At 48.3% G+C, this 12,937-nt stretch overlaps 1 protein-coding gene across 3 annotated transcripts in view; it reads right to left on the reverse strand.

Moving 5' to 3' along the window:
* Positions 1 to 12,937, reverse strand: part of afap1 (actin filament associated protein 1) — an 85,861-nt gene that overhangs the window by 22,138 nt on the left and 50,786 nt on the right. For all 3 annotated transcript variants that reach the window (XM_064343617.1, XM_064343616.1, XM_064343618.1), the window contains exons 2-4: positions 11,676 to 11,804; positions 11,189 to 11,271; positions 113 to 221 (exon numbers count right to left, since the gene is read on the reverse strand). In XM_064343617.1, the coding sequence (XP_064199687.1) occupies positions 113 to 221; positions 11,189 to 11,271; positions 11,676 to 11,804 (321 nt within the window). The remainder of the gene's footprint in view (positions 1 to 112; positions 222 to 11,188; positions 11,272 to 11,675; positions 11,805 to 12,937) is intronic.

Raw genomic sequence — 12,937 nt, forward strand, 5'->3', positions numbered from 1 at the left:
TTGATTACTTGAGTTCTAGTTGGCGACTGGTTCATTTCCCCAGTTGGGACGTTATACAAATCTATGTGAAATACAGCTACAATCAAACATCCCTCTGTGGAGGGACACTCACGTGATGTGATGTATTCTGGGGCTTTTCCGGGGCTCAAAGGAACCGCCTCCTCGTAGTAGCCCTCTGGGAGGGAGGAGCTAGGCAGGGGCGGCGGCCCATTGTCCGGAGGCTGGAGGAAAGAGGAGGAGACAGGTGGAGCATGAGTTACCACCGAACACACTTGGGTCACCTGTATGAATCACTTACTGATGAATTCACCCTCATCGGTGAATTGCGTCAGACTGCACTGCGTCAGATGACACCTGTATCTGGGAATTAGAGAGGCGATCACATGTTAGTAATAAGAGTTGGATTGGGTTACATTGCTATCGAAGGTCAGGGGTAATTTAATCTCAGTTTCCGTCACAAACTTGTAAATTTCTGAAGGCAGTTACAGTATGTTATTCCAAGCTCAGCAACTGTGTCCCGCAAGGATTCAAACCCGCAACCTTCAGGTGAAGAGGTGCACAGTGCACAAGCTCTGAACGTTATGCCATTGTAATAGTGTGGTATCTCAGCGATCAGAATCGTGAGAAGCTAATGTGTTACCCGGGAAAACTTAAGTGGGTGAACATTCAGGAAGTCTTTCTGATAAATAATAGCCCTGGTGGCCTTTCAAACCCCAGGATCAGTGCAGCCCCTAAATCAGGATGCAATCTTGACTGCTATCTGCAGGGCCATCAGAGGAAGCCACTGATTTAGCAAATCAGACCCCACCCAATCAGCTTTGAAGTGACTCAACACAGCGGAAAACCGCACACAGCCAGTTATCCCACGTACTTCCACTTTGGGCAAGTAAAAAAAAAACGAAAGGGAGGAGAGACAGAAATCTGCGTTCTCTCCCGCTCTCTCCTTTCTGTTGTCGTGCTTTCAACTCCGGTTTTTGCGCTGCTCTAACAAACTGGATAAACCAAGCGATGTGACTCATTTGGCCTGTTTTCTTTCAGCTCTTAAAAATAATATAATTGCCACAATAAAAATCAAATCTCATAATCTCATACACATGGAAGTAAACATTTTTTATTTGCCTTATTTGTGCATTCCCAGAACAAGCTTTCACTTGAGCTGAATGAAAGTGCGTGTCACCCCCACCCCTCCCACTGCACAGCCAGGCCTCGGGTTTGTGCAGAACAGATCTCTGGCGCAAAGTGAACACTCAGCGAGATTCTCCTCGTGTGTTCACAAGTTCTGAGGTTCATTATCAATCTGCTAATGGGCTGGGATATCCCCTGCTCTTACACCCCTGAACTGTGTAACCGTAACAACACAGAACGTGCCCCCCCCCAATAACCACATACAGTAAGACGCATAAGGCATGCACACACACACACACACACACATGCACATACATCCACGCAAACATGCACGCTCACATGCAAGCACTTGCACACATGCACACACACACACACACATGCACACATGCCTGCACATGCACGCTCACATGCACATGCACACGTGCGCGCGCACACGCACTCTGGTTGCAGAAAACTGCAACCAATTACAGTGGTGAAAAACTCCCAGATTTTCCCCCCTGGAAAAAAAAAAGTGAATTTCTTTAATCTTTATTACATTTTCTTTATAGACGCTGCAATTTTCTGATCGTTTTTTCCGATCCTTGCAGTCATGAGAAAAACCCCGGGCATGGCCCGACAGGCTCGTTAAACGGGCCATTGGTTGGGCCCGCTCTAGACGGACATGCCGCCCTGGAGATGTGCCCCGTCACTACGGCAACAAAAACGTCTGGGATCTTTAAAAGCCGCAGATCCTGAGGCACTTTCTGGAGGGCGACACGCATTTGGTTCTCTGTGCACACGATCCTTCGGCCCCGTGACTGGCGCTATAAGGCCTGACGGTCCTTACCCTTTCTTTACCCAGCAGAACTATCGCTCTGACTGCGGATTTACGGCACAAGTCAAGCATTTCCGCACAGCGAGCCCGTTCTAAGCCCACTCACAATAAACAAAAGACGTTGGGATGTGGGGCAATCCGTTAAGCGTTTTTAGGGAAAGCCAGCCACGGGACTTGGAACACACACTTCACTTTTTCTTTGCTTTTTAGCTTTTAAGCCCATGAGGACACCGTACCCACGCACCTAGCGGAGGGGGGTTGGGGTTGGGTGGTGGTGGTGGGTGGGTGGGGGGGGATTAGTTGGACTGGTGCCGCTCTGCACAACCCGACCGGTCCCAGGTGGGCCCCTCCTTGTTAAACCCTTGATGAAAGAGAACTCTCCAGGTTTTTGGCAACCGGATCTTAATTACACCGCCTCTCCGAGCCGGGCTGTCCTGCTCCTGCCAAACTTTCCACCGAAGCCATGTCATTAAACACTCAGGCCCCCGGCCAGGCCCTCCCACCCCCATAACTCAAGACGCGGCCTAGAGCCCCAGAACCTTATCGCATTTCCTTTGAGAAAACCGCTTTTCGTGAACTCATTACTGGCAAGGACGTCCAGGGGATGGAGAGGAGGAAGAGAAAAGAAAGGAAGAAAAAACGAAGATGGATGGAAGAGCAGGGACATGAGAGCCGAAGAATAAGCCTGGCTCCTTCTTAAAACACGGTACCACTCTTCCCATTACGCACTCTCGGGGATATTTCGCTTATTGACGCTCGCCGTGTTGGTGTTGGAGCGGGAGCGAAACGACGGTCCGATATCAGCAGGACGTGCCCATTTCCCACAACTCTGGCCGAACAGCGACATTAATCACGCTGGGAGCCGCGTTTGTTCTTGTCCCTTTTCCGACACACCTCTACGAAATTACAATAACAAACAGTTACGAATAACAAAAGATTTTATGATACTATTGTACTGGACATAAACACAAGATCCAGACAAACAGACACACGCAAGCGCACACAAGCATGTGCGCACACACACACACACACACACACTTACACACTTCATGCTGTCAGACAGGGGCAGGGCAAGGACATGGAATTGGAACTGAAGCTGTTATCATTCTTCCTAGTCAGTATTCACACTGTGATGAAATGTTCTCCGTAAACTAAACCAACTCTCAGTCCATCTGCCTGTCTGCCTCCTGCCTGTAGCTGCTGCAAAAGTAATGACTCTTTTGATACAGGTAAAGCCAATGACTCTTTAAACACAGGCAAAACTAATGGCTCTTTAGACAAAGTTAATGCAAATGATTCTTTAGATGTAGCTATAGCTAATGACTCTTTAGACACAGTAATGACTATACACAGATAAAGCTAATCAATCTCACCCTCCCATTTCACACTTTACAATTTCATCACTGCATCAACAGAGCCAGTTCAAAGGGCCTTGCATGCTATAAATACGAGCACAGGCCCTTATGCAAACACACACGTTCCATGTGCCATTTAATTACAGCGCGCGCTATGCTGCTGGCATGCGCGGCCTCCTGCAGCTTTACGACGCGCCATCAGCTGACAGATGAAAGAGCCGCACTTTCCCCCGGCGTTACAGCACCACAGCGTTACAGAACCACAGGGGCTGTTACAGCAGGACCCGCCGGTCGCTGCAAAACCCGCTCTGGCAGTGGGGAGGATAAATTACCAAATGCAGACGCTGCAGGTTTGAGGTTTGAGGGTCAGCGCTGGGGGTTGGGGGGAGGGGGGGGGGGGCACAGCAAACGGTACGCACATGTACCGTTTCGCCATCTAAAGGCCCAGCGGGAAAGCTTCCTAGGAAGGGTCAGGACAGCGTGCGGCGTTTGGATCCGGCCTCGCCGACGCCAGACGTCCTTCAGGACAAAGAGGCGGAGAACGGACAGCGGACACGCTCCCAGCCCACGTGCTTTCTGTTAGCGGGTCAGCGTGTATCCTGAGGTGGCCCCCAAAAACGCCTGCCGAACGCCGGCTGCTCCATCCAGGATTGCGTTCCCGGCGGGGGGGAGGCTGGGGCGTCGTTTCGCTGCGTCGGACATGGTGGTTGCCCCAAGGATTTCTCGATATTCCGCCCGGCTCCTTATCGCGTCTCCTGTGACCGATCTGCAATTGTAATTTACCACTCTGTCGCCGCTGAATTATTCCCCTTCTAAAAATAGAGCGGGGAGTCACTTACTGCCAGCAGGGCTCCGTACATCAGTACATCTAGATTCAACAAAACGGAACATTCTTCCGATTCCTTCAGACCCCTCGACCGCATACCCAGACCCACATTCTTTGATTTTAAGATTTGGGCATATTTTTAGCTTCTGGTCCAATTTGGACTGGACCGGTCTGACTGTGCGCTACACCCTGAAAGGGCACAGTCATAGACTGTGACTGAACCCTGTGCCTGGGACTGAGCGGCAGGCAGGCAGGCCCGGTAGACTGTAGTCGCGATGAGCAGAAAACGTGAGCCATCGTGCTTGGAAATTCCGGTAAATTCCAGTGTGGAAAAATCTGGCACGAGGCGTAGGTGTGGAAAACATCCGCGTCCCGCTGACTTCCACGTCCGTCCAAGCCCCCGGCCTGCTCCAGGACGAGGTGCCACCTGGCCGTGCAGCACCGGGCCTGGCTCTGGAGATGGTGGGGGCTGCCCGTGGGCTCTCCCTTAACCTGCTTAAAGAGCTTATACTGGAGGAATCTCCCATGAGTGTTTGCAAGTAGCGGTCTGGGCTAGCCGCAAGCATCCGCGGCTAGAGAGAGCGATGCTCGTTAAACGCACGTATCGCGCCAGCCTCGTTGTTCCACGCCTGCCTGACCTGTAAAATGCTAAATGTACTACTTAGCACTGTTTAAAACATACTGTGAGTCCTGGAAAGAAACTGCAGAAATAAGTTTTCCATTTGCCCCAGTTGTAATGTTTTCTTTTTTTAAATCTAAGCAAAGTTTCCAAGTTGTATAGCATCAAAGGGAGTGGCTAGCGGCCGCTTCACCTTAAACATGCGATCGCGCATGCCAGAGGACCCAGTTACCATAGCGACGGCAACCCGCCGCGCCTCGTCGTTCTTTAAACATTATTTATGCTCTTTTCCTTTGTTTACAGCTGAGGGCGCGGGTGATGTCACTGAATACTTCAGAGCGGTGAGCATGGCACAGAGAAGAGAAACACACGATGGCGCTCCTCAAACAGACAAACCGCAGACTCTGCCTCTCCCGTAAAGACGGTGGACCTTCACAGTATCCGTCAAAATGCTATAAACATAAAAAAGTAATGATATGAAAAAGATCACTGCACTTAAATAATTGCAGTTAAATATGTTCACCGTTGAATCATCAGTAAGATTCGTCATTAAATGATTCTGTTGTCAGCGGCGCTGAAGCACAGTTTAGGCCAATGTGAGGCTTATCTGTAAACGATGACATCATGAAGAATGGGGCCGCATTCAGCATGCCAGAACAGGACACTCCCCACAATGACAGACACCGCACACATATCCTATAGGACAGGCCAAACTATTTATACAGTGTGGTCAGTCCAACATGTGACTTACAGACATCCTGCAGGACATTTCCGTGAGCACGTCAGGCCGACCTCCCAAGTTACTGAACACACACGGCAGCTGAACAGCGTGCGCACAAGCCAGCCTGCTCACCCCTGAGAATACCACTCTTCACACTGGGGAGACGCTGTTATCTTTGAGGCTGGAGCGGTTTGTGAGGGGATTGCGCGGGGGCGTCGGTGTACTGTGGGGGAAGAAGCTCTGCGGCGCGCGCATACCGGGATCCGGAGTGACAGCGGCTTAAACAAAAAGCAGCATGAAAGCGCACACATTTCAGAGGACTGACTGTCCTGTGTCCACACAGGCTACGGCGCCAAGACTGCTTTATTTGTGTTTCGGTCTCTTCTGGAATGGGGAGAGAGAGAGAAAGAGAGAGAGAGAGAGAGAGAGAGAGAGAGGGGAAATGAGACACAAACAGAGCTCGCCTGAGTCACAGACCCTTCTCTTCTTCTGGGTAGATTAGTCAGCAGAGCCGGGACAGGGCGGAGAGAGGGGGACAGGGGGATGGGGCGTTCTGGGTGGGAGAATGTTTTTGGTGGGGGGGTGGGGGAGACTAAAGGGCCAAACTCGCCAGCATCAACACAGATGGAACTAATTTGGTTCACAGCAGGACCGAGCCATTCGGAAAGCTAACACACCGGCACAACGGGGTGGGTGCAGACGCTCCGGCCTGTAACCCGAAAGGGACAGTTACCACAGCACGCGTCCCCGCCAGATACCCCCCACCCACAAAAAATCAGGACCAGGACCGTCAGTTCCGATATCATTACAAATAATCCCCCATCCATACCACCCTAAGATTCCTCTTTAAACACCAAATAGGCACCCTAAAAATGTATACTTGAATCACGGTTTAACCCATTTAAGCCTGCAGGCAACTAAAGTTGCCGAAGTCTCTGCCACTCTTTTTCCATCTGTGAATATTTTTTGGATGACTATAGATGCTTATGTAAGACATCTCTGGGAAAAATCTGGGCATTAATGAGTTAAGACATTTCTTAATTTTGATCTGATAAGAGTAGGAGAACATTTATGTTTTTTCCTAGCAATAAAAAACGATGGTGCTAGCTTTGCAAGGAGGATGAAAAAGACCATTTTTACAGCATATACCTTGTTTATAAAATGTGATTTAAGATAAATTCTTACACAAGAGGTTGATGCACTTGGAGCATAGTGAAGCTGAATTCAACCCTGGTGTTTAAACACACACAGACGGGCTGTGGCTGTGCTTCAGGCAGTCATCAGGCCTGGTGCTGATTAACAGACCATAATTCCATCCAGACCCCTGTGCATGTAAAACATCCCCAACAAGAGCACAGCGCGCAGAGACCGAACCCTCCCCCTGTCTACGTAAGAACACGGAGCACAACCCATCTCTAAAACACAACAGCACACAATCATATCCATCTACACAAGAACATCACACAAACCCAAACCCATCTCTAAAACACAACAGCACACAATCATATCCATCTACACAAGAACATCACACAAACCCAAACCCATCTCTAAAACACAACAGCACACAATCATATCCATCTACACAAGAACATCACAAAAAACCCAAACCCATCTCAAAAAACACAACAGCACACAATCATATCCATCTACACAAGAACATCACACAAACCCAAACCCATCTCTAAAACACAACAGCACACAATCATATCTATCTACACAAGAACATCAGGGGCTGAATCCTCCCCCAGACAACATCAGTGTATGACACGGAAATGTATCTGTGCCTACACTAGTAAAGGAACCATCCTGTCTGCACATATATTGCACTAATCCTTCTACCAGTCCACACCATGACAGTGTGCAACACACTAAGCCTTCCCCCTTCTCCCAGAGCGCTGATCCCCAGTGACCTACCCTTCCCCTGGCTGCGAGATGGGAGGCACACATGACGAAGATAAAAGGCAGATTTATGAGGTGAGGGGCTTGTGCTGGGATCAGCCAATCTCTAGACACTCTCGAGGTATGCAGGCAACACACATTCACTAACGGATCCTGGCTCCCAAGTCAAATCCAGCATCACCGTCCACAGGACTGTAACTAAAGTCACAAAAATTGAATATGTGCCCTGTATGCTTGCTCTAGGAGCAAGCATATGGCGCTTGTCTATTATGAAATTTTATCTATCAGGAAATTTTAAATCTTTTTTCATGACAATTTGTTTTGTGTCCCAGTTGTGGGTTTTCTTCCTGTCCGACCACTTCCTCAGGGAATTCTGATGAACAGAGTTCCTCCGTTTGGTCCATCCGAAAGACAAGACCCATGCTGTAGGCCTCTCCACATCCCACGCCCCGCCCCCGCCCCTCGGACAGGCGGCTTCTGCGACGGGCGGTCAAAAAAACAAACCCTTTCGTCGAGATGTTAAACAGCAGCGAGACGGGGAACAGCATGCAGACTGCGGGCGACCGAGGCACAGGAAAAGAGAGAGAGAGAGAGAGAGAGAGAGAGAGAGAGAGACAGAGAGAGAGAGAGAACCCCAATGGCTCTCCGGCTCTCTCAGCCCTCGCGCTTCCCAGCCGCGAGGCACAGCGACATCTGGGGAAAACACCCGCTGTGGAGCGGCATCACGTGGGGGACACGTGGGAGACGCGTGACGGACGCCGTCGATGCCCCTGCCTGTGACCGTTTCCATTTTTGAAGCGCCTTTTCCCCCAGGGGAAGTCCCCGTGTGTGGCACTGTGTAATGGAAACTGAGCGTGGATAAGCCAAACGCTCCATTATGCTATCTGATTAGCACACATCCGGGTGAGCCCTTCTGGCTTCCTGATCTGTAACGCCATTAGGGGAGGAGCTCGTTGCCTGAGGTAAAAGGCCTCTCTGTCTCCTCAAACCTCTTTCAGCTAGGAGGAGACACTATTCTTGGACATTTTTGTCAACAGCGCCATTTTTTAAACCAGTAATAACGGCTGCCTCTTCAATCGCATCATCTAAAACCGTCACAAGCTTCAGAACATCAAGCAGGCTCCTTCAGGGAGCGCTGCGAATGTCAAACGCCTCTAAACACTGTGGCGGATCTCAAGGGCATTTCAGAAGCGCGCGCGCTGCGATTCTCAGTCATGTGGTGCGAGGTGGTCCGACTCCCTTCATCATCGATGACAGCGCATCAAAGCAAACCCCGTTTCGACCGCACTGTATACACAGCGCCCCCGCAGCAAAGGCAGAGACGCGGGATCAAATGGCGACCGCACGCTGAGGGGCACTTTGTGATCTTCACGGTGGGAGACGGGCATGGCTCCGGCAGAGTGGGGACGGCAAAACTGCCCTGGGCCACACAGCAAAGAGTTCAGCGTTGATTTAACTCCACTCTCAGTGTTGATTTAACTCCATTCCCCGGGTTGATTTAACTCAATTATCAGTGTTAATTTAACTCCATTCCCTGGGTTGATTTAACTCTATTCTCAGTGTTAATTTAACTCAATTTCCAGTGTTAACTGAACTCCATTCTCAGTGTTAATTTAACTCCAGTGTCAGTGGTAACAGAAGTCGATAAGATTTCAAGGAGTAAACTCTATCACAGTAAAATCTACTCTATCAGAGTTGATTTAGCACTGAACATTCAACTGTGCACCCCAGCCAAGGGCCTAGGTACGGGAGAACTCCCAGGCTAATTTTATTTCAAAATGGGTCAGCCATACGCCAAAAATCTTGTTTCATTTTGCCTCAGTTCAGCTCTCTGGAACCCATGGTTTGTGGATGCAGCGCCAGCCCCTTTACAGATGAAACAGGACAGTGTGACAGTCTGCAGGGATCCCAAGTCCCCCACCAGGTTTCTGGGTTTCCTGCCCAAACCCACGCCCCAGCCTCAGCCCCAACCCCTGCCCCAACCCCCGCCCCCTGCCGGCTCAATACGTCCCTGCCTTGCTCATCCAGACGCCTCGCCACGGGGTTCAGCCAGGGCACGGACACTTGGCCAGTTTTTAAAATATCAGAGGCCTGGTTTTGGCAGGGAGGACGTCCCAGAAAGAAAAGACAAACAAAATGCAAAAAACCTGGCAGGCTCCTCTTCGACATTTTTCACAGAGGGGGATTTGTGCTGACAGGGGTTTGACACAGAAAAGTCTAATCTTTTAACAAACCAAACAAAAAAAGGGGAAAAAAAGGCAGAATGTTTTTATTTTCTCTCTCTCAGAGGTCGGCCCTGGGCTGTAATGAACGGTAATTGCAGAGAGAAGACGCTGCATGGTTCCCTCAACGTTCCGGGAACTGCTGCAGAATTCTGGGTAGCCGGAGCCAGGACAGGGCAGGATGTTTCCAATTAGCTAGCGTACCGTAGCACAAGCAATAAAGCCCAAACAATAAGGTGAGGGTGCATCAAATTGTGCCTTTACACAAGCACATAGGTTGAGCATCTGGGGTAACTTTAACCCAGAAATAGATGATATGAAAAATGTAAGCAATTTAAACTTCCGAAAGGACAAACAAAAGAAATTGTGCAAATTGATGTCAAACAAGGTGTTTTGGAAAATTCTCTGGGCGTTCTGGGGAACTATGAAAGAGCATCTTAACCCACAAGCTGGAGCTGATCGGAAGTGTCTAGCACAATGCACTGAGCTTTTCTTTTAGCTGAGTCTTTCTTGTCAACGGATTTGCCCTGTCGCCGCAAGAACACCAAGCGAATCAGGGTTCAGTTAGTCAAGCGACTGCGTCAGGATGCTCGGGCAGCTCATGAGACTGGCAGCAGCCTCTCAGGCACCGGCTTTAGCACGGCATGAAAGGGAGAATTTAAAGAGGTGCAGCCGATGCGGAGCTTTCCTGTTGCTTTTTAAAGAAATCGTAAAACACAGTAAAAGCGCGTTCCTCCCTCGGGCGCTGCACAGAGCCTACCTGGCGCACGGCACGATGACGACTCCGAAAAAGAGAACGTTTGAAGGTAGAGGATCACAGCAGTATTTAAAGTACCAGAACGAGAGAGTGGTGGATTCACCCTGACAGACTTTGGTCAAATACGTATTTCTTTTGGATTCAAATACTTTCCTACGCTTTACTGATCTTGTCTGGTGCATTGGGACCAATTAAATACTCTCAAAAAGTGCAAACTCCACCTTCTGGTCATATTGACAGGCTCAATTACACCAGGCAAGATCAATAGAGCACAGAGAAGTATTTGTATCAAGGTGCCAAAATCTTGGCAAAACTGGGTGCTGTAGGCAGGGCCAACACGACGTGACATACTGGGACATGACATCATTTGATGTAATGTGATGCAAACTAAGGCAATATGATATGGGGTGACGTAATACAGCATCATATGATGTAACATTGCCCAATCTGATGCAATGTCATGAAATATGATGCAATGTCATCCAAAAAAATGTAGTGAGAACGAAGCTGAATTACATTTGTTGGCAATAATAGTAAACATTGAAAAATATATTGCTATTCTTAGAGGCATGACACAATTAATTATTAACACTTATTTTCCTTCTGGTCTGATTTAATGTCACGCCATGTATCAGCTACACAAAATGATGCAAGGTAGTACATGCACAGTGTAAAAAGATGTAATGCGATGTAATACAATTCAATATGATGCAATACGATGCAATATGACGTAATACGTTTCAATGTGATGCAATGTTAAACAAGGTGCAATACAAGGTGACATCAATGTGTAACATGATGTGAGATGATGCAACCTGATGCAATATAATATGATGTAATGTAGGTTTACCAGCCAGGGGTGTGGGATTTCGGGCAGGGGCATCTGAGGGGGGGCAGGGAGACTGCTCTGGATCTCAGTCTTGAATGAGGGCTCTGTGACACACACAAGATGAATAAGGAGATGCATTACCACCGTGCAGAAAATTGTGAAATATCACATCTGTGTACATACATGATATCACATTACACAGAAGAGCCAAGACACAAGAAGATGGATTTCCTAAAGGACTGAATACAGTAAACACACCCTCATGTGTCAGGGACATGTGAAACCAGTAATACATTCAGCAATTCAGTTTCAATCAAACACATTGGTGACTATAGAATGGTACAAACTTACATTGGTCTTACTGAAGTCTCTGTGAAGAATTTCTTAGGTTCTGTATCTGCGATGCAAATCAGCTTAATCACGCCTCTTTGGACAGGTGCACTGAGGCTGTGTTAGGGTGTGTGGAGTGGGCGCACTGAGACTGTGTTTGGGTGTGTTGGGGACTCACCCTTGGCTGCCAAGACTCTGTGCAGGATGTTGGAGATGAGAAGCTTTTTCTCCCGCACGCCAGCGCTCAGATACTCCCGGTCCAACAGGTCCAGGAAGAGCCGCAGCTCCGACACCAGCTCCTCCATGGCTGGAGACAGACAGACAGGAAGACAGACAGACAGACAGTCAGTTAAGCAGGCAAGCAGCCCCAATGCAACCTACTGACACTTTCACCAGCCCCAGGTTGCAATACCAGCACAAGAGTTTAGGTCATGTTAGAACTCATGGTCCTCTGGTGTGATTCACTCAGTCTTATCACCATGTGTGTCACATCCCATTTCTCATGGGAAAGCCATGAGTCATATGCAAAGATTAATACTTTGGTCGATCCTTTTTTGTGTTTTTCTGTATGTATATTAGTCTGTCTGTTTTGAGATTGAAACCCATTTGAGATGTCAATTTTAAATGACAAAAGAAAATTAAGAAACAAAATCCAATGGAAAAAAATGACTCTGCCGTGTCCAAACATTGCTGCTGTTGTTCTTGGACCTCAGAAAGATGTTGCAGCCAGTGATTAGATAACCGTATGCCCATCTAAAAAAAGAAAGCGAAGGTTTTTGATCCAGTGTTTAGGGTCTGAAGCTGTCATGATGAAACACGGTTACGTTCAGGCATTCCCTCACCGTATTTGATATGGCTGCCAGGGAGTCGTAAGTTACGCGAAAGTTACGTGAAAACCACGAGGCGGACGGCAATCCTCTGACAAGAAAGGCAGCAGCAAAAGCCAGGCAATGTGAAAACCGTCAAATTATAACAGTGTGGTCCTGCCAAAGAATTCCAGAACGCATAGAAACTGCTGGGGGGAGGACGGGGGAGGCTGGGCTCACTACACCTGAAATTCCACTACGGAACGCACAAATTACAGAGAAAACAGTGGCTGGCAGTAATACAGCAGACTTCAGACACTAACAAAAGTGAATTACAGCTTCTGATCTCAGACCTAAACAAAACATTCAGCTCTCCCCCGCTAATAAACTCTTCTATGGTTCTGCAAACCTTATGCAAGGTACAGGAACCATGATGGAAAAGTGGCAGGAATGCATGATGTGATTATTTTAATATTCATAATTATACTGTGTCTCCTAAGGATACCAGGATAAAGAATGGCAGAATAATTTTTTTTCCCCAGTAATAACTTTTTGCAAAGAAACCTGCACTCTCGTTCTTTACAGCAACAAAAAAGCATATCAATAGGTAATCAGTAATTAAGCCGTCTGTTAT

Source organism: Anguilla rostrata, chromosome 7 (assembly GCF_018555375.3).
Source record: "Anguilla rostrata isolate EN2019 chromosome 7, ASM1855537v3, whole genome shotgun sequence".
NCBI classification, from domain to species: Eukaryota; Metazoa; Chordata; class Actinopteri; order Anguilliformes; family Anguillidae; genus Anguilla; species Anguilla rostrata.